Here is a 24,129-nt window from a genome sequence, read left to right on the forward strand (position 1 = left end):
GTAAAAACACCACAGTCACGAAATAGGTAGAGGGGATAACCTTTCTATTCCTATTTCCTAATAGTGAACGTATTAGCATTTGTCTTGTTGTGACATTGGAAATTCAGGTAATGTTGCTTGCTCGGTAATTAAAGTCCCCTTTATTCAGTGCCGTAATGATTCTGTAGACGCAACATGGATTCCTTCCTGATAGATCACAATTCTGTACCTAAAAAAGCTTTAAAACATTGCTCCGGCAACTTGATTTGCTAAGATGCAAATGTTCAGGGGTGGGGACTGTGCCCTGAAAATCATAGATCACCCGTGTATTTGCCAGTTCTGGCTTGATTTGCCTCATTTTAACTTCCGTCTTGTCATTTTGTGCTATAGATGAATTTATGTACTCTTAATGTGACAGATGTCCTGTTTTTATAAAACGGAGAAAATGTTCAGTACTACGTACAGGTATATGAATGAACTCAGTTCAGAGAAGGATCACATCCCCTTCGGCAGAGGGGGGGAAAGAAATAATTTGTGTTTAAACCTATGGAAATTCTGCACTAACCTGGCAGTGAGCATTGCAAATTGAAGCTCTCTCATACCTGGCATATTGTGCTGAAAGCAGCCTAACCTACTTATGCAAGTTCCCTGCCAGTGTCCTAGGCTTAAATCTGAGTTATTGTGGTACAGAAAACATTAATTTAATTGCTGTTCCAGTACAGTTTGGCTTTTCCGAAACATGTCAATTAAAACCTTGAACACTTCTGTATTGGTCACCTCATTGCAATGATTGGAAGGTATAAAGCATGATGCTTGGAAGGTATAAAGCATGATGAAGCATTACAGTTAAGTTATAACTAAGGATAACTATTCATGCAGATGATTTCATTCTTGAGCAGTGTTGTTGGGTTTTCCCTTTCCTTACAGCAGGTAACTGCAGCAGCCACGAGGAACCCTTTCATAATTTGAAGTAAGAAAATGCACATGAAGTGTCAGTTGAGAAACTCAGGAGACTCAGAGACCTTTCTAGATAAGCTCTGTAGTTTGTTGTATTGCTGAAGAATCATAGAATAGTTCGGGGTGGAAGGGACCTACTCACCTAGTCCAGCCCCCCTGCCATGGGCAGAGACGCCTTCAACTAGATCAGGTTGGTCAGAGCCCCGTCCAGTCTGACCTTGAATGTTTCCAGGGATGGGGCATCTACCACCTCTCTGGGAACCTGTTCCAGTGTTTTACCACCCTCATTGTAAAAAATTTCTTCCTTATAGCTAGTCTGAATCTACCCTCTTTTAGTTTAAAACCATTACCCCTTGTCCTATCACTGCGGCCCTACCTGACTTTTATTTTCCCCCCTTTGCTGGTCAAATGAATGCAAGTTAAAATTCTGTATTTTAAACTACCTCTTCCCTGTGTTGTGTCCCGGCCACTGCTGGGCCCTGAGGAGTGACTTGGGTGGATGGTCATGCCCCAGGGCTTGGCACGCCATGTCCTCGCTGCTCCCCATCCTCTGCATTTGAGAATTGCTCCTCTCCGAGTTTATTACAAACTTGGAAATGAGACCAGCATTTTGTTAGATATTCCTAGAGAAAAATCATCTGTGTATGATACTGTGCAAGTCGAATAAAGGGAGGGAGTTGGCCAGTTACGTTTCTGTGTGATGCTGAAGATATGCTGTGCTGCAGATGGAGTGGACAGATCCGCATCTGCTTGGTTAAGAAGTGGCTTAGACCTTTTCCATGGCTGTACAGTGAAGGTGGCGTCGGTGCTCAGTGCACAAAACAAAATTTCAGGGCTTGCAGGATGAAGAGGGTTTTGAGAGGGAAGGCATAGGGTTCTCAGGTTGGGAGGTGCTGTTATGAACTGCAGATGGCTTGAAAAACACTTTTGTGGGTAGATGTGGTTTTTCAGATCCGGAGCTCGATGTGGCTTGGAGCAGCAACTCTGAACTCTGATAGTGGATTAGAGGCAATCTGCCGTCATCAGAAATCTTCCTTTAACCCCTCTGGCTCTGACTCTCCATGCTCAACTCTGGCATTTTGCTGGCTTCCTAGGCACCACCAAGCCTTGTGCGGCCTTCGCTAAGTAATGGGGATTGTCCACATTTCAGGAGGGCTCCTGTGTCAAATACTGTCAAAGCTAGAGAGGCAGAAGGAAAAGCAGAAATCTGTGGAAGCCTTCAAGGCTTTTACTGTGAGTCAGAAGCAAGAAAGGGCATCTGTAGTTAAGTTAAAAGTGTAGTTAATCCAGCCTGAGTCCCAGCATTAGCCTGCAGAGGCAGCAGAGGAAAGAAACATTACCCAGTTAACGCTGGAATTAATACAAGATAATTTTTTGTTAACTTGTGAGTTGAGTCAGTTATGCCAACTTCAGACAGAGGTACTTTTTGAATTCAGAGGCAGGTGGTTGACCTCCAGCAAATGTATAGACCTTATTTCTTACCTTTTTAGCCCGTTAACACCTCTTGACTCAATGAGGTGTGTTGGTGTGGGGAAGAATCTTCTGGGACAAAAGAAGCATCTGCTTAAATGTCTCCCATATCACTGTCCTGGGCATACTCAGTTTTCACAACGCGTCTAACTGGTATTCATTAATTCATTATGGTGTCATGAATTTTGGAAATTGCGTGCTTTGTTTCCCACCAAACTTGTATCACTTACTACTCTGGTTAAACCATTTTATTATTACACGATAATTGCGTGATCTTGCTCCTAGTATTCTTAGCAAGCAGCCTTAAGTTTTAACATTAGTGGGTGTTTTTTTCCTTTTTTCTCTAGCTTAGAAGGTGATTGTAACCTTTTGGGCTTATTTTAATGATGTGTACCTGCTGATTTTTAACTCATTAACTGATGTCAGACTTCTTGGGTCCAATGCTTTAGCAGATACACACATTGGGAAACTTTCAGAAAGAGTTTTGTTCACCCATATCACTCGGTCCCTAGTCCTAGGCACCTTTTGCTTTTTCCTGCTTCTGAAGAGGCACAGTCAAGGTATCCTGAGCTTTAATTAATGACTTAACATCTCTGAAGAAGCAAAAGCGGAGCTGGTTCTCTCGATGGATTTCTGAAATGTAGCTCATCTTATGGTGAAATACCTTGAGTATCTTCAATGAGGATGAAAACTTGAATATGCTTAGATATTTGCTAGCCCCTTTCTTCTTCCTCTCCTCCCTCACCTCAGTCTCTGTGTTCCTGTCCCCACCGCAGTGCGTGGGGTTGGGGACCAGGGGCTGGCTGGGCAGGAGCCAGCTGTTGTCTTGGGTTGCAGCCAGTTCATCACATGTCTCTGCCGCTCCTTCCTCCTCACACTCATCCCCTGCTCCAGCATGGGAGACAGTTCTCCACGAACTTCTCCAGTGAGTCCTTCCCACAGGCTGCAGTTCTTCATGAACTGCTCCAGCGTGGGTCCTTTCCACAGGGTGCAGTCCTTCAGGAACAGACTGCTCCAGCGTGGGTCCCCCACGGGGTCACAAGTCCTGCCAGAAAACCTGCTCCAGCGTGGGCTCCTCTATCCACGGGGCCACAGCTCCTGCCAGGAGCCTGCTCCAGCGCGGGCTCTCCACGGGGTCACAGCCTCCTTCGGGCACATCCATGTGTTTTGGCGTGGGGTCCTCCATGGGCTGCAGGTGGGTATCTGCTCCACCGTTAACCTCCATGGCTGCAGGGGGACAGCCTGCCTCACCAGGGTCTTCACCACGGGCTGCAGGGGAACCTCTGCTCCAGCACCCAGAGCACCTCCTGCCCCTCCTTCTTCACTGGCCTTGGTGTCTGCAGAGCTGTTTCTCTCACATGTTCTCACTCCTCTCTCTGGCTGCTGGTGCTGTTGCGCAGCAACTTTTTCCCCTTCTTAAATACGTTATCCCAGAGGCGCTGCCACCCTCGCTGATGGGCTCGGCCTTGGCCAGTGGCGGGTCCATCTTGGAGCCGGCTGGCACTGGCTCTATTGGATATGGGGGAAGCTTCCAGCAGCTTCTGACAGAAGCCACCCCTGTAGCCCCCCTGCTACCAAAACCTTGCCATGCAAACCCAATACACGCGCAGAGCCCGGGAGCATTCCTGTCGAGTACAGCATCTTGCTCTTTGACCTGTACGTAATTTTATTTATTTATCTATTTATTTATTTTTAAGCAGTGGCACTGTTTCTTTAGACAGCTCCACATGAACTCCTGCGTGCTAGGAGCAGAGATTGTCCCTTTGTACCAGATATGGATATACAATAAAAGCTGTGCTTTAACGCCTGGGCAGCAATCTGTATTTTAATAACGCTTTCCTTTTGCTGGTCTGCAGAGCGTGTTGTAAGAGTGCTGCTGTTCGACTTCAGCCACACCTTCCTCCCTGGGGCTCTCCAAGTGTCTGGCAAGCGATAACACTAAATCTTCCAGCATAAATAAATACAACCTTGCTCTATAGATAAGAAGTCAACACAGAGGTTAATTGCCATCCCATGCTCATCTGAAAACAGACAGCTGTTGCTCTTCAGCAGTGGCTGGAGTGCTTGCAAATGGCGTGTCTTACTGCACCTCTCTGGCTAAAGGCAGGCGTGAACGGGAGATCTGGAGCGTGGGGAGGAGGATGCTGTGCTGCAGCTCCCCGTGTGAGGACTGCCCTGGGGTCTGTCCGTCTCTGCTATGGCATGGTTCATGCTGGCTCCAAAATGGGAAGCGGCTCGGGGCTGCTGCTGAGCTAACGGCTTCTGCTCCTCATCGGGGCCGGCAGCGTTGGCAGAGTGCTGTGTGGGTGTAACTGTGCTGCTTTCAGGACTGGAAATAGCATCTCTGCCTGGCACTGTGTCGAGCAAGCCCAGGTGGGGAGTTGGTACCAGGTAAAAGCCATGCAGTAAATGCCTACAGAGTGCTAATTTGCCTGTATAGACAAATTCTGGGGCTTAAACTCAGCACCTGTTCAGCTCAAGCAAGAAAACAGATGTTTAATAGGTATCTCCACACTGTTTTATTTTAAAAGTGCAAATCATTCCCGACAGTGAAAGTACTTTGCTGTCAGTGAGGTTTCAGTACATCTTTCCTAAACCATAGAAAATGTCTTTTAATTAACTCTCCTGTAAATTAGTTGAATTTATACATGTATGTAATTTAAGCTGTCATGGTTAAATATATACAAGCTGACTTTTGAAAGCAATACAGCTCCTGTATGTTTTCGTAGCTCAAATAAGGGGTAGGAGAATGGTTAGGATAGGTAAATAAATCCCTTTTTGTCTTGAGATCACGTCTTAAATGTAGGCTTCTGTAATCTAGCACTTCGGTTTTGGGTATAAGCTATTGGAGAAGCTCCTATAATTCTCATTGACAGACTTTTTGTACCTGGCGGGGACTGCACACAGTGCCTGAACAACCATTACCCAGGAGATGCCCTCACCCACCCTTTCTCTTGCTGTCTGAAAATGTCCACTTCATGGGAGAAGGACAGCATCTGCTGTGTGGGCTTGGGGTTTTTCTGTGCTCCCTTCATGGAGGTGGCAGTTGTCGCTGCTCTTAACTAATCAAGTCACTCTTTAATTCCTGCATTCTGCGATATTTCTAGTGCTGAGTTCGTTCAAAGGGTGCTGGTAAATCAGTTGAGACGCATAATCTCCTGACTCCCCCCTCTCCTGGCCTGCCAGTATGAGCTTCTGGGCACCAGCCACATCCGTCAGCAGTAACCGGGCAGTACTGGAGGTGGGGGAGCGGCAGTCCCCTGCACTGATCTTCCTTTCAGAGACCACGCTCTTCAGAATTACACATCCATAAATGGATATTAAAATATACAATATGTGTTTTCTGATAACTTGGTGAATATCTGGAAAGATACTACTTTTGCTAGCTGCACAATTTTATATGTAAAGTATGTTGCATTGACCATTCATTGAATGGGAAGAGGAGAGGGATAGTGTAAATATGCTTTTTAAATCAGCAGAAGAAAGGCTAAATGGTAATGCAGCAGAACTGGTGAGGGGGAGAAAAAAAATCTTTGTTTTCTGTAACTCCCTCAGGTCTACAGAAGTGCATTTTGTAAACTCACAGGGGAGAGATGCTGTGCATTTGATTAGCTTTCACTCATTTTGATAGTCTAATGCTGAATAAGAGGTCTGCATGTTTCTCACGTGGCTGTTTCTTTACTGCCCCAGAAGTAAGTTGATGTATTTAAATGACAAAAAAAATGTGCCTCTGAGCTGTCAGTGTGTTCTGGCTTTCTTATAGGCTGGTCCAGGGACCATCATCATGGCTTCAGGAGTCCAGGATTTTAACAGAACAGAATCTGACAGACTGAATGAGATTAAAGGTCACCTGGAAATAGCCTTACTGGAAAAACACTTTTTACGTAAGTATAAAATTAATGCTTTGTGGAAAGGAATGGCTTAAGCCTGCTGAAATAAGGTTTCTCTAAACTGCAGAAGTTGGCATCAGAATTTTGAGGCGTGCTGATGTGTGGCTAGCACATAGGCTGATGGGCGGGTAGCGCGTGGGCTGACACTTCTCTAGGAGGAATTTAAAAGCATTCCCAAGGTTTCTAGCCCACTTGGATATTTTTTTCCTCGTTGCATTCCTCAGAACATACCTCACTGCATGACAAAAACTGCTTAGTTGAAGTCTTAGTCTTGACATCTTTAGGTTATCTTAGAATTAACTCAACCTTAACATGGTTGCAATAGGTGTTTTTTGTCCAGTAGTAATTGTAAGAAGGAAGAGATTTCTGAAGGGGTGACCAGTGCATTTCCTTGGCAGCTGTTTCAACAAGTAATACGTCTTAAAACACATGTATCTTAACAGTATATGAGTTACTGGTAAGTGGTATAAGAAATACGGATAAGAGTATCTGTAGATTTCAAGTGTTACTTGTTTGATTTTATGTGTGTGTGTGTGTGTGTCTATATGTATATATGAGACAAAATTGTCATTCATGGCTAGACGCACCCTGAGACTTTTGGGATTTTATCTCAGCATACCTGAACTGCTGACTTGTAAGACAGTGTAGTTAAAACCAAAAAAATGGGACACAAGTATTCCTTTAACTTGATAGTAGAGATCTCTGTAATAAATCAATGAGAATTCTTGCTCAGTTGCTTCCCAAAATGGTAATTTTAATAGATTATTTTTGAACTTCAGAATATGAGGGTTGTTTTTATGTGTTTGAAGCTTGTCAGATATTTTCTAAGGGGTAGAAATAACAAGGCTATAGATTCTATACAATTTCTAGATTGTAATCTAGACAACAAGACTTGTGTTTTATCTTCAGCATATTCTCAAGGATTTGGAGTTAATTTTCTGTGACTTTTTTATCATTTGGCAAGACTTCTTTGATTTGATTTTTTTTTTTTTGCTGGTGCGTGAGAGGGAGGCATGATAAAGGAAACTGGGCAAGAATTTATAGCAAGCTGCTATCAGCTTCCACTCGTATCTGGAAGGGGTATCATGATTGGAATACCAAGCAAAAACTGAAAGCTCTGTTTGACTTGCCTTGTTGGTTTCAGTGATTTATTTGAATTCTTATTTAACTCTGCAGTACAGAGTTACCACGTACTCCTTCCATCCCCAAAGACATATTGCTTAAGCTCCTGTTATCAAATTGTTTTTTAAACTAGAAAGGATGTTTGTGATTTCCTGATGTAATCTGATGTGTTACAGAAACAGTAGGACTTCACAGAACTGATTTCTGGTTTGAACTAGGACATGCTTTTTGCTATAAAAACATGGTATGGTTCCCAAACACTTCCATGGCTGGTGAATCCATTCTCAGTTCTTAGTATGTGGTTAAGTAACTACATGAGGGATACATTTTTGTGAATATTTGTGAATATTTTTACGCTTCAGGTTCTTGCTGTAGTTCGAAAACCTTCTGATCAGCTATGTTACCACTTTTAGCTGAATCTTTTTCCTTTGCACAGACCTTTGTAGTGAACTCCAAGGCAAAGGGTAACGAAGCTCGCCCTTTCATGTAAACTTTGAGCAGGTTGTTGGAGGTCCGGGCAGTTCACCTGAGTGGCGTGGGTCAGTCCTGGGTGTCTCCAGCCCTTACCGATAGGTCAAGAGCTCTTCACCAAAGCCTGAGGCTAGCTGCAATTATAGTGTTATCCTGGCAAGTTGGTTGTAACTCTGTATGTAAAAACAAGAGGAGGAATGATAAACTGGTAGAGAAATAAGCGCAGTAAAGCTTATCCCTTATTCCCCTCCACCCCATTCAAAATTTTGGGCTGAAATATGTAACTATGTTTGTCAGTTGGAGTGAAGTAGGAGCTCACTTTTTGGATGTGGTTCTTGTATTCTTCTATTTTCTTCCTCCTTCTCTTTGAGTTGTTTTTTTTTTTTTGTACTAGAAATGCTTCTTTTTTTTTTTTTTTCCTTCCCAAAAAGATGGTGAGCAGAAAAACATTCTTGAAATGTGCAGTTTGTTTACTTTAATTTGCCCTTGGAAGAAAGCCTGATTTTTTTTTTTTTAAATCCTATTGCTGCAATAGGTGTTCTTTAAGAAGGCTAGTCACACAGCTGTATTTGCATACTATTTTTTATTATGGCATTCCTTAAGGACACCTTGCTGTAATTGTATTTGTTCATAAATGGTTTGCCACTTCCTCTTACTCCATTTCCTGCAGCTAGGTGTGCAAAAACCAAAGCCACTGCTAGTATGTGGGGGAAATATTTGAAGTTCCATGGATTTGCTTTTTAATGTGTTGAGTTTCTAATTGCTGTCAGCCTGAACCTGTAACTTTATTTTTGCCTCTTCTATACCTCTTATTTCTATAGGTGTGTTATTAGCCAGAAGATTTAAAGAGGAGAGATTTCCTCCCAGCTATATGTTGTGTATAATGTACACTTACACAACACAGCTACAAGTCAGTGTGGGTTTGTAGTTGCAACTTGTAGTCGCAAGTGTCTGGCTAAAGGAATAGCAAACTGTTAGTCTTCTCTAAACTCTATTCAGCCATTAGTAGGCACAAATAAAAGGTGCAGTTTGGCTCAGTAGTGTTTTCAGTGAAACACATCCCAAACCTAACTGTAATCTCTACAAGCTGCAGAGGAAATCTGGAGCAAGTAGTTACTGGAGACAAACGGTTGCTCAGTAAAGGGAGAATATCTTCATCTAAGGTGCCAGGTGAATCTCCTCCCTGGCAAAGAGAGAATGTAAACATCCGGAGAGGTGAAGATGGAGAGGAATTGCTTAGCGTGTTGCATAGCTGTAAATGCAAATAAAATGTAACTGGAAGTGCGAGGGGTTTAAGCTGCAGACTGACAGGAGGATGAAGCACACGGAGGAAGGGATCTTGGATAATGATGTCTTAAGCAAGGGAAGGATCAACTGACTCTTCCAGCCAAAAGGGCTAAAGTTGCTTTTCCTGTCTGTGCGGGAGTGGTATTAATCTCTGTAATCCAATGGCTCCGGAGCCGTAGTAGAGGAATGCTGAAAACATTCAATGCGTGTTGGGTCTGGCGAGACTGCCGTATTGGGGTGGGTTCCTGCAGAACAAGGCTTGAACGCCTGCTGAACGGGAAGTGCAGAGAGCTCAGTCTGCTGGACCTCTGAATGCACGTGGATGGATAAAGCTTTGTCATGGAGCTGTCGCCATCAGAATCATCCATTGCTAAAGGACTTCGTGTATTACTATAACCTTGTTTTTAATGCATGTGAACGCTGCCTTGGTGCTAGCTGAGGGTTCAGGTTTGGAAGGCAACTACTGCACAGGGGCAGCTAGACTAATTTAATAAGATTAGTAGTGGTTTTAGTGCTTCCATTTCAAAACCTAGTTGTATCTAAACAAGGAGTAAAAACTTGCTGTTCTTGCATTTGAAAGAGAAAATGATAGACAACATCTTTTTGGGTTTGCACCTCATTTACATACATGTTCTGCTTTTCTTCCCATTACTGTTTGTGCCAGCTTATGGAGGGCAGTTTTGCAGACCCCAGCAGTCTGGTCCCCGTGCTACAAGGTGCTTTGCAAGCATGCGTGCATCCTATGGTTTACATGAAGCTAATTCTCATTCAAGGATGTTCAAGCCTTTTGCAATGCTAATTTTAGCAGCTCAGGGAAGAGGACTTGGTGGTAGCAGCAGCTACCTGGTAAACAAACCAGGTGGCTGTTAGAGAATAGGGTTAGTTATGAACTGGTAAATAAAAAAAAGAAATGCCGCATGAGGGTGAAGAGCTCTAAGAGGAAATAAAGTCCTCTCCCACAGGGGTTTTGCATTCCGCTCTGTACAGCAGGCTGTGGCAGACTCTGTACCAGAGTCTTCACGTGCTACACAAATCAACCCTTTATTCTGCTTCAGGATTTCTGAACCAAAGGTGACTATAGGCTGCCAGGTCAGTAAGAAGATCTTGTCACATACGATGTTTGTAAATCAATCTCCCTCATCACATGAAATAGAAGAACACTTCACATGAAACCCTGCTATTTAGGTGAGGAAAACAGTACCTGGGGAATGTTAATTGCACTGAGAAGCAGGGTGACGGTTCAGACTTAGCCTTCCCTCCGCTGCTTCTGGATCAGAGTTGGCTTATTTCCTATCAGCGCAGGGAGAGCCCACGCTGCTCGCCGCCCTCTAGGCATATGCCAAGAGACTCAAAAAGCGATCCTCAAAAGCTGTCCTTGTTGTAAGTACTGGAGCAGGAGCTCTGCCTTTGAAAGAACAAAGAGAGGCACAACAGAATGATGGAAACTTAAAAAAGTAAAAAGAGGGATTGTTTAACTGCCAAACCTGCGTTAGGGGTTTTTTAAGGCAAATTGGCATGACTGTTTCTACATATGATAGGTCACTTTTTCGTTTTGATGTGTGCAGGTAAACCAGACTGAGCTAGAGAAAAGTTATAGTGAAAATGTGGGGTTTATATTTAACTGTTTCATTTCTCCATGCTACCAAAATGCCTATATATAAAACAGGGTAGGGAGAAGGAAAGGATATGCACTCAATAAACATAGTTCATCTTTAATGTTTCTGTCTGCTTCTTTGGCTTTTTATGACACCAATATTCCTGTTAGAAAATCTTTTTTCCCCTTTTTTCTGTATGAAAGACTCATGCAAACAAGCAAGAGGCCCGACCACAAGGGAAAACCATTAAATTGACAAAGCAAGGTGTTCTCAAATACAAAAAAAGCCCGAATAGTTCTTCCATCACTTCTCCTTCTTTGACTTGTTTTTGTTTTGGGTCCCCCACCCCCCCTTAATCTGATTAGCAGTTGGATGTCTTTCTTTTTATCTGCATCCATAGACTGGTTGGGTTAAAAAAAAAATCTTCATATGTTTTTAGCATTATTTTCTTTTACACGCACATTACCATTATGTTGTAGCTGAGCAAAGATCAGCTGAAGATAAAGTAGTTCAGGACGAGTCTTTTGGAACAATAGGAAATGAAGTTTTTGAGCAAGGAGGAATGAGAGTTCACTGAGGATTAGTTGTGTAGCTGAATGTGTGAAAAACGCATTTTGATCCCTCTATATTAGTAGATCATGTGAGGTGTTGGATTTGAGGTGGTTTGGTTTGGTTTTTTTTTTTGCACTTATTCTTGATTTTATTTTTTCCATATAGGGGTTTCTTTGCTCACCTAGCACTGCTCACCACTGAATAAATAAGTTGTTGAACGATACAAAAAATATGACAGAAGTTCACTCTTGGTGTGGGGAATATCACTATGACACTAACTGCTAAAGGCTATGGAGGTGAATCAGGGCTTGTAGATGGCTCTGTTCCTTCCAACTAGCTAATGCTTTCACTGGCACCTTAAACTGTGCTCTTAGAAAGAGGAAACTGTAATCGCCATGTATTGGGAGTAGTTTTTGTGTAGTACTCTCTGTGACGCTGTAGCACTGGCTGCCTTTCCACTCCTTAGCACCGTGCAGCATCCCAGGCAGAGGAGGTCCCTGCACTGCAGGTGGGTGGTGGGTACTGCCGCAAGTCCCTCTTCTTGTGCCGGTGGAAGAGTTCCTCTTCCTGACCACCGCCAGACGGCATGCTGGGCTCAGTAACTTTCATTTCACTTGATGTAGCTGCTAAATATTCGTATATGACACTTAGACTCCTCAACGTTGCTTCACAAAATACCTATGGCGATACCTCTTTGTGCCTGAGTTGTCATAAACAACCACCTCTGAGTTAGACAAAGTCTGAGACCTCCGGAGGAGTATATGAATTACAAAATAACTGTAAACAGGAAAAAAACAGGTTAGGGATTTCTATTGTGGGTCCTTCCTCCATCACTGCTTGTTGGTCAGACAGTGTTCTTTGTGTGTCTTTGCTTTATCACAAGTGGTGGAGCCGTTCCATGTCTTTCACAGCACTGCCGTTTGCTGCTCGTGTTTAAGATAAAGACTAAAAGCTCTTCAGTGTCTATGATGATGAAAGTAGACATATTTTCAGACTCCTAACATCTCGTTAGTAATATCATATAGTTGGTTTCATTGGGACTGGTTTTCTGTAGGAGTTGGGAGTCTGGCAAGAAGCTGCCTGCTCTGGAGAAAACTCCCAATGTCCGTCTCCGTCAGCGCGGCTGGCGAGATCCAGTTTGACAGTGTGTGGTTGGATTTAGTGCATTTAGTACCAATTAAACAACATGCTTGAACTCTGGTAATGTTCAAAGGCTTGTAGGGAGATTTGCCATAATTAACATAGACGTAGAAGGGTTATTTCTGTCTTGTTAAGTACTGGTGTTTCCCCATGTAAATATGACAGAGTGCATGTACGCTTTTTGGCATTTCTAGTTTTTAACTCTGTCTCCTTAGATTTAACACTAAACTGATTTGATGGCTAGAAACAGTGGTCTGCAGGCTCTAGCTATGCTCTGAAAGATTTTTTTTTTTTTTTTTGTCACTTTGTCCCAGGGTGGGATTTTGCAGCATACCTACAGGCCTATGAAGGAATGCTGTTATGCAAAACAGCTACTAGGAGACTTCCTAATCCACCTCCAATCCCTCTATTAAGGGAGACATCTGCTTCACTGCACGTGCAGTATTGAATTAGAAATCCAACCTGCTGCCACGTCTTCCCAGCCTGATGTATCATCCTTCTTTTCTAAATACTACTCAGATGCTGTTCAGTCTCACTTGAACTAAATACTTTCGTATTTAAGAGCTTTTTATCAAAACATTTCTTACAAGCTTGTGTATTCTGTGGGGCAAACTGAAATTTTTCAGTTCTTCTAGTGGCTGATGACATACAATGATGCAACGAAATACTGGATAGCTTGTCTTTTACAATTACATGGTATCAACTAAACTTTTTGAATTGTTAAGTCTTTAAATTTAAGTGATCAAATCCTTAGAGTGCAGGTGCAACAGTTGTGTTATGCCTAATAGAAGGTAAAATGCTGTAGAAAACGTGAAATGGGTACAGTTTTTTGGTAACTTGTGAGCTTCATTGCTGATGGTGGTCTTTCCTACGGGGTCAACTCTCCTAGGGTTTACAGTGCAATAATATGCAAGTTAATGTAGTTGAAACACTATTGTTGTCTTTTCTCACATTTTTCTCTCATTCTCTCAAAGTGCAATATTATCCAGATATTGTCCTGCTTTTCTACACAAGTTGACTTTGTTAGAGAGATTCTAAAGCATTTTTTCAGGGTCACACCTGCCGTCACGACCTAAAGGGTTACCCAGCCTGCTGGCATATAGAGATTGTGACTGTGGGTTGGTAGGATTTTGTAACATACAAGGACACGGAGGTTTTTTACTCTAAATTTCTCTACTTTATTACAGATTTCTACAAATACCACAAAAATGACCACTAGCAACTATACCTGTGATTGATAAAGTGAATATATATATGAATGAAAAAATATATATGCATATATTTATAAAGCTGTTATAAATTATTGGCAGCAATCAATAGTATGGCAACAACCAAGTAGGTGTATATTATTACAGGTTACTGCAAACTTATCAGTAGTGAAGGAAACTTATCAATAATATAGCAGCAGAAATACTTACGATAGATTACTTATATGCACATATATATGTATGTTCACAATAATACCAGTATCAAGCTTATTAGACAGATCTCAGAAGGTGCAAAATCATCCCAGAGGGGAGGACAAACCAAACCCTCCCCGGCAAGGGTCCAAGATCTCTTAGAAAGTTTGTGCAGAGAGTCAACCCATTTAGGAAAGGAAAAGAACGTGCAGCACAGGGAGTTCTCAGAGAGAGAAGCTTCATTTTGGATAAAAATTAAGTCATTTTTGTATCATAGAGAAATAAGGAGGTGTAGGACACCACCACTTCAGCAGCCAATGATGCTGTTAATTTCTATTTTTCACTCGGAATAGCCAATAGATGTTGATGTTTTCTATTCTCTCAGGGCAATTTTTATTTTTCCAGACGTTCTCCTGTTCTTGCAGATAACAGCCAATGGCAGTTACCAATTCCTACTTTCTCAGGATGTTTTCCCCTTTTTCCAGACTATTTTTCACCTTTTCAGATGATAAGTTGCCGTTACAGTTCCTTGGTTTTGCACTTATCAATGGTATCTCAGGATGTCTCGGGTTTCTAGGTACCCAACTGTGTACTTCTAAGGGGCCAGCTGCACTGCTCAAGGACGCTTCTGGTTCCCAGGCCTAGTTCCCAGGCTGGCAGGCGTTTTCTCTGTCAGCATGTCAGCAGACGTTTTCTTCTGTTCAGTAATTTTTCCCTTCTAACCAGGTCACCTTTATGGCTGCTCACATCACCTGCACGTCCAATTAAGACATGCACTGAGCCTCTTTGTAATATTTTGAAGTTTCTTGTTCCGCGGGAGATAGGGAGCTGAGACTGATATACCTGGGAGGGAAATTGTGGAAGTTGATTAATCTTGGACCTGAAGCTTGACCTTTTATGTGGGTATGGAGGGGGGAAGGTGTTTGAATCTTGACTGAAGATGAAATCCAAAGAGCACTCTGTTCTCATCATCAAGGAGGATACTCATCTGTAAAGCTCAGTAGGTAGATACCATGGCAAAATGTTCTTACAGGCTCTTCTCAAGGGTCCGTGACCTCTGCTCTTTGTAGCCCACTTCACTCGTTCTGCAGGAGGACCCCTCAGGGCTGGAGAAATGTCCTCTGTAAGTTCAATGCAGCTTGCCCAAATTGTAGATCATTTCAGGGGAGAGAGCAAGGAAGAACACTCCCCCCCTCCCCTCTTCCTCTGTGGTTTCTGTTGCTTGGCAAACATAAAGTATTTAACCAAATACAAACACAGAGGTTTTACAATGCCAGACCACACTGCTGCCAAAGCAGCAACAAACGCTGCTTTAAAGAGTTGGAGGGGCCAGAGCAGTTGTAGTGGGGTGGATTTGAATTGCAAAGTTATGTACTTGAAAGTTAGGAAATGCCATGAAATGTAAAAGCTGTGCCAATCCTTAATGATGAGGTGCTGTATTTTTTGTTTTATTTTATAGGAGCTCTACCTTGTTCGTCGTGTAACCTTTAACTCTGCCTCTTTGCATAAAGAAATTCTGCATCTCTGGCACTGCTTGTTCTCCTAGTGGTCAAGTTTCTGGGGGTTTTGTTTTGTTTTTCATAGAACAAGATGTAGCACAATCAGAACAACTGGAATTAAGGAAGCTGGAAGATCTAAGTAGACTTTCAAGGGCATTGAGGTTAATTTACACTACTTGTGGTTTTCTTATGTACACACAATGCATAGTCACTTCCTCTTTAAAAAAAAAAGTGCTTAATGAAGAATTTTTTCCCTTTAATGGTCGTGAGAAGATAACATCCCTATCAAGCTTTGGAACTTTTTCTGATATCTTCATGATATTGCACAAGCTCCAGTGTATTTGAAGTGCAACAGATGTTTCCCCTTAGCTGTGTGCTCGCTCTTGTTCTGGAACAGGGCGAGCCCTTGAAAGTAGGGTAAGCTAATTATAAAAGTAGTTTTCTTGTTGGATTTAAAATTTCTTGTGGACGCATAATTAGGAACAGCTCCATGTATAGGTATGCCCTTGTATCCATATCTTTCCATTTATTTACAGAAGAGACAATACCTGCTGCAACAGTGAAAGTTCCCTACCCTACCCTTGGGAATAGATTTCGGTTTTAGTTCCTGTAGGATAACTTGGTTTCTGTGCTCCAGCTCTTCTTTCTGGGGTCACTAACAAAGCATCGGTGGTGACATGACAGCACTCCTTTCAGTTTGGTGGAGTTCAACCTGTAGCCTCATGGCGGAAGCCGTCACGTTGTTCTGTTCTCTTGATTCATGTATCTTTTTCCCGTCTCTCCTAATTCTGTGCTCTAAACCTCTTAGTGCTGCAGGACTACCACCACCTAACTTGCACAGCGGATAAAATGATCGGAGGTACTGCACAGGGGCCTCCTGCAGAGCGGGGAGAGTTTATCAGTTCTTCTGAGTATTTGTACGAGGGCTTCAGACATCCTCACAACATATAATGATTGGCATCAATCAAAATTATCTGATTATCAAAGATTTACAAGGCAATATGTGAAAAGAAACAGAAGAGGTTGCTGGAGGGTAGAACATAATATACGAATCTTGTAAAATGACGTAAAGTTTGAACCCCTGTGTCTGTGTTGATAGTGGAATTAGCAAGTATTTTCTGTTCTGGTTTGCTTTAAGCTTGAAATACACCTGCTGTTCTACTATTTATTGTCGAGATCGAGCTTAAAAAACAGCCCAGAGACCAAAATGTAGAGTAATTTTTTTGTTTAAAAAGAAAAAAAAAAAAAAGACGTTCCCAATCTTCTTTTTTCATGTCTTTTGTATACCTATCTGGGAAAAGCGATCAGTGATAGTGACGCTGTTGTAGCTCCAGAGTAAAATAAGATCATAAACAAGGATACTGCCAGTGACAAAAAACCAAGGCTGATTAGCCACAAAATAGCCTTATGCATAGTTGATACTGAGTTCTCATGAAAAAAGTTGTGAGAGTGTGTGTATGTGTTTGTATAAGTAACTATATGTGTGTGTGTATATATATTTATATATAAATTATTACATGGAAGTTAGTAGGGCACACTGTAACCTTGGAAAAGGGTAAAAATCTGAACTTAGTTCCTCGTCTCATAACCCCTTCTTAAAACTGTAAGATACTTGGGTCCATAATGGGGCCATCTGACTTATGTAAAAATACAGGGGTGCCAGAAACTGATGGATAGGGGATTACATGGTGTCACATAACTTTATGGGTTTTTTCTATTCATAGACATGGGGGAAGAAAACGGATACTTTTTTTTTTTTCTTGTTATGACCACTGGACTTAGCAATAGACAGCCTTTCCTGCTGATTATTTCTTTGGGGAGTGAAGGGTACATCACGTTGTATTTAGATAAAGGTAGCTTTGTACCAAGGGCTTATTTTTGATACATTGCATCTTGAAAAGAAAACTTTAAAGTTTTTTTTTCCTTGCTGTAACTCAACATTTTCTACATGATATAGCTGTGTGCTTTTTATGAAGTCTTTCTAGCCCTTGATTACTTGTTTTTTCTGGTGAATATATTTGGTATAGCAGAGATATAAAAACCCCACCTAATCTGTCATAATTAGGTTTTAATTTTCTTATGGAAATACTTCAGGGTAACTAAATCTTTTTCTTCTCCCTTAATTAACAGAGGAGGAGCTCAGGAAGCTGAGAGAAGAAACAAATGCTGAAACGTTAAGGCAGGAGCTAGAAAAGGAACGGCAGAGGAGATTAGAACTAGAACAAAAAGTCAATGAAGTACTTAAAGCAAGGTAAGAGAAATATCTAAAGCAAGGTAAGATAAATATCTTCATTGTAAAGCTGAAAGCCACTTGAGATCTCTGACCGTCTCTGAGGAGCTCTGGTGAAAGCATCCATTTCCAGCCTAGGCTTTCTTAAAATAAATTAGTAGCTCGGAGAGAGAGAAGCTGTCTATGTTTTCCTGTAAAAGTACATCTTGTACACCCACATACACCTGAATTACTTGACCATACATACTGCCCTACTACAGAGGTGCCCTGAAGCTTGTCTAGTTGGGATATTCATTTCACCTTCCCTGGTGCCCTCCCTCTGGGATCTCACCTACCTGGAGCTATCAGCGTGCACTGTGTGCTACTGAATGCCAGACCCTTTGCAATGCCATTGCATATGCTTTGCCTTTTCAACACCTGTGTCATCTCCAGACTGTCCAGTCCTTGTTACTTCTGTTCTAGCAACAGCAAGGACATCCCAGTACCACAGCACAACCCTAAATGTGTGGGAATGACTGGAGTTTGAGCCTTCCTTGCCATTGCAGGGACAAATGGAAACATGCCTCCCTATACCCCTAAGTCCTTTCAGCCTTGAAGACACCCACCTCGATGATGCAAAGCATCACATTTGATGTTGTCTCTCCTTAGTCTGCCTAGCTGCGTGGACTTTGGATCTTAAGACCATAGCAGCTGCTTGGTGGCCTTGTTGGTCTAGACCACTTGTATACGTAGCTGCCTGTGTTATCTTACTGAGCAGTAGGATCTGTGGTTCCCCATCAACTACTGTCACTAGGAGATAGTGCAGGCTGAAGTTGGTAATCGCATGTGATAAGTACTGACAGTTACTTAGAGGTGACAAGCAAGAACAAACAGGCAAAACTTTTTGCTTGGATATGGGGTTTCCCAATGCCATACAAACTCTTCCCAGCCTGCTGCTTCCTTCTGTACTCATCCTGACCTTTCTGGTCAGGCCAGCAGTCCACCTCCACTGGTATACTGTAGCAATGGAAATAGGAAACATGTGAGCCTAGTTGCTTTCTGTGGTCTGTTTACCTCCTACTCCTATAGAATCATAGAATCATTTAGGTTGGAAAAGACCTTTAAGATCATCGAGTCCAACCGTAAACCTAACACTGCCAAGTCCACCATTAAGTCATGTCCCTAAGCACCACATCTGCATGTCTTTTAAATACCTCCAGGGATGGTGACTCAACCACTTCCCTGGGCAGCCTGTTCCAATGCTTGATAACCCTTTCGGTGAAGAAATTTTTTCTAATACCCAATCTAAACCTCCCCTGGCGCAACTTGAGGCCATTTCTTCTTGTCCTATCACTTGTTTCTTGGGAAAAGAAACTGACACCCACCTCGCTGCAACCTCCTTTCAGGTAGTTGTAGAGCGCGATGAGGTCTCCCCTCAGCCTCCTCTTCTCCAGGCTAAACAACCCCAGTTCCTTCAGCCGCTCCTAATGAGCATCCACAAACACTGTATTTAGGGGTATTAGAAGGTACATTGCTGCCTTTTCACTTCAGTATCTGTTTGCAGACCTGTTATCCATGAATTTATTTAACCCACTCTTGAAAGTGCTGGAGTGTCTACCACTGGAAGCTACAGAGGCAATATGTTACAGAAGTCCACTCTTGACTCTAAAGCAGCAATTTATTTTCTTTCCTTTTTAACAGATTTCTTAGTGGTTTCAAGAAGTATCCCATAGTTACGGAATTGTGAGATTTGGTAAATAACTGTTCAGCATTTAGCTTATTTACCACCCTTGATCAGTCCTTTTCTCTCTTACTCTTCTCCTCTCCAGACTGAAGAATTCCACCTTTTCCAGTGTCTCCTTAAGAGTACTCCATCCCTTTCATCGCTTCAGTTGCCATTCTTTAACTGCTGTGTCTTAAGACGAAGAGGCTGAGTTCATGCAGTATTCAAACTGGGTTTGCCAAGGCCTTATATAGAAGATAAATTAGGCCTTTCCTCTTATCCTCAGTACCCGGTACAGTGGGGTTTTTTTGGCTGATGTTTCACACTGATGCTTTTCCAAAATCACTGGTTCCGTGCAAGGTCGGTCCATGTGCAGTCTTGACCTGAGCTGCCAAGTTGCACGCTTGGAAGGGGCTCTGTGAGGTCCTTGTGCAGGAGTCTTGTTCCCAAGCTAGCCCCGTGACCATGCACTGGGAAGGTGATCTGGACAACTCTGATCTGGGTTTTTTTTTGGCGATGTTTTACAGTTGCTCTTACAGCTGGGAAGTGGCAGTGCATTTTTATTGCCTATGCTGGTTCGCCTGGCTGTATGCACATGTAACTTCTATTTTGTGTCTAGACTGATGTTGCCTGGTTGAGTGGGCTACTGGGGACAGTGGAAGAGGACAGACTTGGACCCGTCCCCGTGCTGCGAGTACCTGTTAGCTCCATAACAGCAGTACAAAGCAAAGAGTATTGTTTTCTGGTATTGGTAGATAAAGCTGACGCTTCAGGATACCTTTTGTCTCTGATTTGCTGCCTTGAAGAAGTCATTTGAGGTGCAAATTCCACATGCTTGTCTTTGAGCACAGAACAGGTTATACCATTAATGCTGGTGTAGGCCTTTAGGCTTTCTCCCGAGAGCAGATATGCCTGGGCTTTAGGTCACGTGCCAGAGAAGGCGGAGAGTGATCCCATCGTTGCTGGGAGTCCTGGAGAAGGATGAGGAGCCGCCTTCCTCTGCAGGAAGGTGCCCATCCTCCTGCCCTATTTCAGAGTAATGAGGATGGCCCAGGGTCTGATATGGCTCACTGCGCCTTATGAGCACATGTGTTTTACGGAAAAAAGAGTTTGAAAGTCTTTGTTTATCAATATTAGTGTCAACATCTGTGTCTTGTTGGGTTGTGGAAAACAGCAAATCTCTAGCAGGTGTGCCATTGCTAAATTAAGGTAGCATGACCTGTCTGCTTCAACGCTGTATTCCCATTTAAATATCCTAAGGATTACACTAGCCCTTTTAGCTTGGGTATTGCACTTGGGGATTACATTCAGCCAATTATCCCCTTTATCCGAGTCTTTTTCTAACTAATCTTGCTAATATTCCAACCTTTTTGGGACAGTCAGGTATATGTAAGATGACAACAAAAAAAGACTTTGAAGACTTTCCCAGTTTCTACCCAGAAGAAGAAAAATCAGGTTGCCTATGGCTTTTCCTTAATTTGTGCTCCATTGTGTGAAATTCTTTTTCACTGCTTTTTATCTTTTTGCGCTTTGCTGTAGACGTTTTAAAATACTTTTATTAGGACTACAAGCGAAGTGTTGGCTGACACAGTCAAATACATAATAGGCCAAATTTACACCTGATGGAAACTGTGGAGTTACCGCAGAAAGTCATCTCTGCTTATGTCAACAAAACCAAATTTGCCCTGCTTCTCAGTTAGCTAGTTTTTCATATGATCTTTAAATAGACATGCATATAAACATGTTTGCATGTACTCTCCTTTTTGCTTAGAGAAGTGAACTACTAATAAAGACCAAATCATGCTGCGATATAAGAAGGGAGGAATTATTTTAATAGTTGTATTTGTGAAGTAGATCAATACATGTAGCTATATAAATACATGCTGCAAAGTGTTCAGCAAGGAGAAAACAATGAGCCAATAATCTAGGTTTTTTTATTATTTGTGTTTTTTTTAGTGAAGAACCTCGGCTTCTTTCATTGAATTGTTCACAGGCAAGAGAGAGGAGTGGAAGAAGAGGATACTTAGTGGTTTTGTTTGTCATGGTGTTCATTGTCTGTATGTCTGAGTATTCAGAAACATGGTGGCCTCAGCTGAAGTTTTCATAGACGCACTTTGGGACAGCCCAGCATTTGGTACAACAGCTGAAGCTCATGACATTGTGCTAGTGGAACAATGCATAAATAATTTGGAATAGTCTGTGTGAGCATTGCTTATTTGGTGTAAATTGTGGGCTGTTGCTACCTTACTTTACAAATTGTGAGCTAGTTCAATCACACAGAAAAGAAAAAAAATTAACAAAAAAAGAAGTTTTGCAACAACACCTACCAACAAGCTGTGACTTATGCAAACCTTTTTATTAGTATCATTGTGAGCTATTTTTAAGAGGAGAAAATAGGCAATGTTTCTGCATAAGCCACTATTCCTTCTGTACCACTTATCTTGGTTAACTCTTTCTGGCCTCTTGATAAATGACGTCGTCTTCCACACATGCGATTTAGCGTAGCTGAATTTGTCTGTTGAGAAGATGCCTCAGCTTGAGATTGCTCTGGAGGCTGGAAGCATTCCCTCTTGGAAGGATCCCTGTCAAGCTGGAACTCCACGCAGGTAGCAAGAACTTGAGAAAAAGTTTCTCGCCCGGCTGCCGTGCCGGGATTGCTGACATACATACGGGATTGCTGACACACCCAGTTGGCTGAACTTTGTGCATGCCTTTGTTTTTAACTTAGTAGATTTGGTGACAGGCTGCTGCTTGTAAAGTAGCTTCCGTCAAGAGTTTTTTTTCCTGCCCATGAACATTTAGCTCTTGTACAATTTTGGGTTGATGATATTTCTTCTGAAACCTTTTCTTTTGTTTCTGAAACTACCGGTTTAGGACACTAGCCATGTAAAATGTGGGAGTATCCGGTGAGGAGGACAAAGGCTTCTGAAATGGTTGGTGTATTTTAATAGGAAGGAGATGCAAAACACATGAAAATGTTTTAACTCAGTTTTGTGATGGCTGCTTAGGCTAAGAAGCCATGTATACTGGAATGATTAGCCTTTAAACTAGGCTGTGAAAATACCTCCTTTATGCGTATTTTTGCATTTCTGAGGTTGTAAGGCGCTTTTGATGGAAGTGCATACACATTCACGTTGCTTGAGCACAAAGGAAGATATAACAGCCTTGGCTGTCTTCCACAACAGCTGTCAAAAGAATGATGATGGGTTGCTTGTGAACTCAGTACTCAAGAGTCAGCCTGTTGCTTTTAATACGTCTGAGAACATCCCGGCAGCGACTGGACCTGTTGTGTGCAGCGAGTCCGGTCTTCACACGGTTGTTGGGGAGAGTGTGGATTCACACATGCCTCAACTCGCAGCTGTGTTCAAGGCCAAAGATGCACAAAACCAAAATGTTTAGTTAAGGTAAATGGCCTTCAGTGTCAAGGCTCCTTTAACTTTTGTGTCATACTTGCAGCTACAAAAATAATCCTTGGTGCTATTCTGTGGGGCAGCATCGAGTGGACGTTGCATCAGTGTGTGCTGGTCATTTTTGAATGCTACATGTCTACGAGTCATGAACAGCTCTAACAGTCATGCTTCCCTGACTTCAGTTTATATAAAAAAAAAGAAAAATTGGCACATTTGTGTTTGTCTTTTCCATTGGCTGTAGTTGCTCTTATCAGTTTTAAGAGCCTGTGCTTTTAAATGGGTCCAAGCGTGGTCCCAGAGGAATTCATGCAGCTTGTTTTCTTTGGTGCAGACTGCAGTTAGGAAGGCCCGCGTAGAAACATAACCCTTTGTGTTGTTCTGGGGACTGTTTGTGTTTTCCAGCCTTTTAACTGATGTCTGGCATGAAGAGTGGTTCAGAAGCTGTAGGAAAGTGGACCACCCCTCCGTCAGTGGTCTTGATGTACTGGCTGGTTCAATATGACCTGGTTTTGGGATTGAGCTTCCCAGTGGGTGTGCAAGCCAAAACAATGAATTCTGAGCTTCCTGGCCCAAATCTGTCTGAAGTGGCTAATTATAACCTGATTCACAGGTGCAGTAATGAGCTGTCATTAACCTGATGATTCGTAAAGGTCAGGTTCTTCATGGGGAAGGAGTAACAGGCAGATGGCAAGTAAGACACTGCCAGAGAAAAAGAAACAAAAAAGCACCAAGAAGGACCAAAGCCAAACCATCATGTGCTCCTGATGGTGCCCAGTGAGGCTGCTATCCAGAACTGCTTCTTGATGCGGTTTTCTGGATTTTTTCCCAAGAAACATGGGGAGTAATGACGCTGTGCTGCTTCTGAAAATATATCCCAGCATGTCAAAGGAAGACCCAGCCTGAAGGCTCTGACAGCTGGTGGTGGTGAGATCCCATCTCGGCGCTGTCACTGGAGCCATTCAGGTGTGACACCCCCTCAGTGCCTTCACACGACTGGAGCGGGTTGAGTAACTGGGTCCCGCCTGTGTGAACCTGCTTGTGAATGACTACCTCCTTTCTTCCAAAATGTGTCTTCAGCTTCAGTGAAACACGGTGGCAGTGACAGATTGAGGATGAAAATGCCTGCCTATATGGTGTAACTGTCTGATGTGCTAATAGAGGATAACAAGACACTGTTATGTAATAGTTTCTGCAAAATTGATCACGTTAATTGCTGTTTGTCTTTAGAGAGACAGAGCTGGAAATGGAGGCGATGCAAGGGTGTGGGGGAAAGAGTAAGGAGAGGAGGACGTTTTAGGTGGGGAACCCCGGGTTTGTATAGAAACTTAGGAAGAATAGCACAGAAACCAAAATTAAAGTTTAGCTAGAAAAAATAAACTGGTGGAATTTCAGGTGGCTTTTGAAAAGACGACTTGCTGCGAATAC

The 24,129-nt window shown here is 42.5% G+C and overlaps 1 protein-coding gene across 2 annotated transcripts in view; it reads left to right on the plus strand.

Annotated features, from left to right (window-relative positions):
* GRAMD4 (GRAM domain containing 4) overlaps nucleotides 1–24,129 on the plus strand; it is a 78,518-nt gene that overhangs the window by 30,552 nt on the left and 23,837 nt on the right. For both annotated transcript variants that reach the window (XM_075145993.1, XM_075146001.1), the window contains exons 3-4: nucleotides 6,170–6,290; nucleotides 17,493–17,613. In XM_075145993.1, coding sequence (XP_075002094.1) covers nucleotides 6,170–6,290; nucleotides 17,493–17,613 — 242 coding nt within the window. The remainder of the gene's footprint in view (nucleotides 1–6,169; nucleotides 6,291–17,492; nucleotides 17,614–24,129) is intronic.

The sequence above is a fragment of the Calonectris borealis genome, chromosome 1, assembly GCF_964195595.1.
Source record: "Calonectris borealis chromosome 1, bCalBor7.hap1.2, whole genome shotgun sequence".
Classification (NCBI taxonomy): domain Eukaryota; kingdom Metazoa; phylum Chordata; class Aves; order Procellariiformes; family Procellariidae; genus Calonectris; species Calonectris borealis.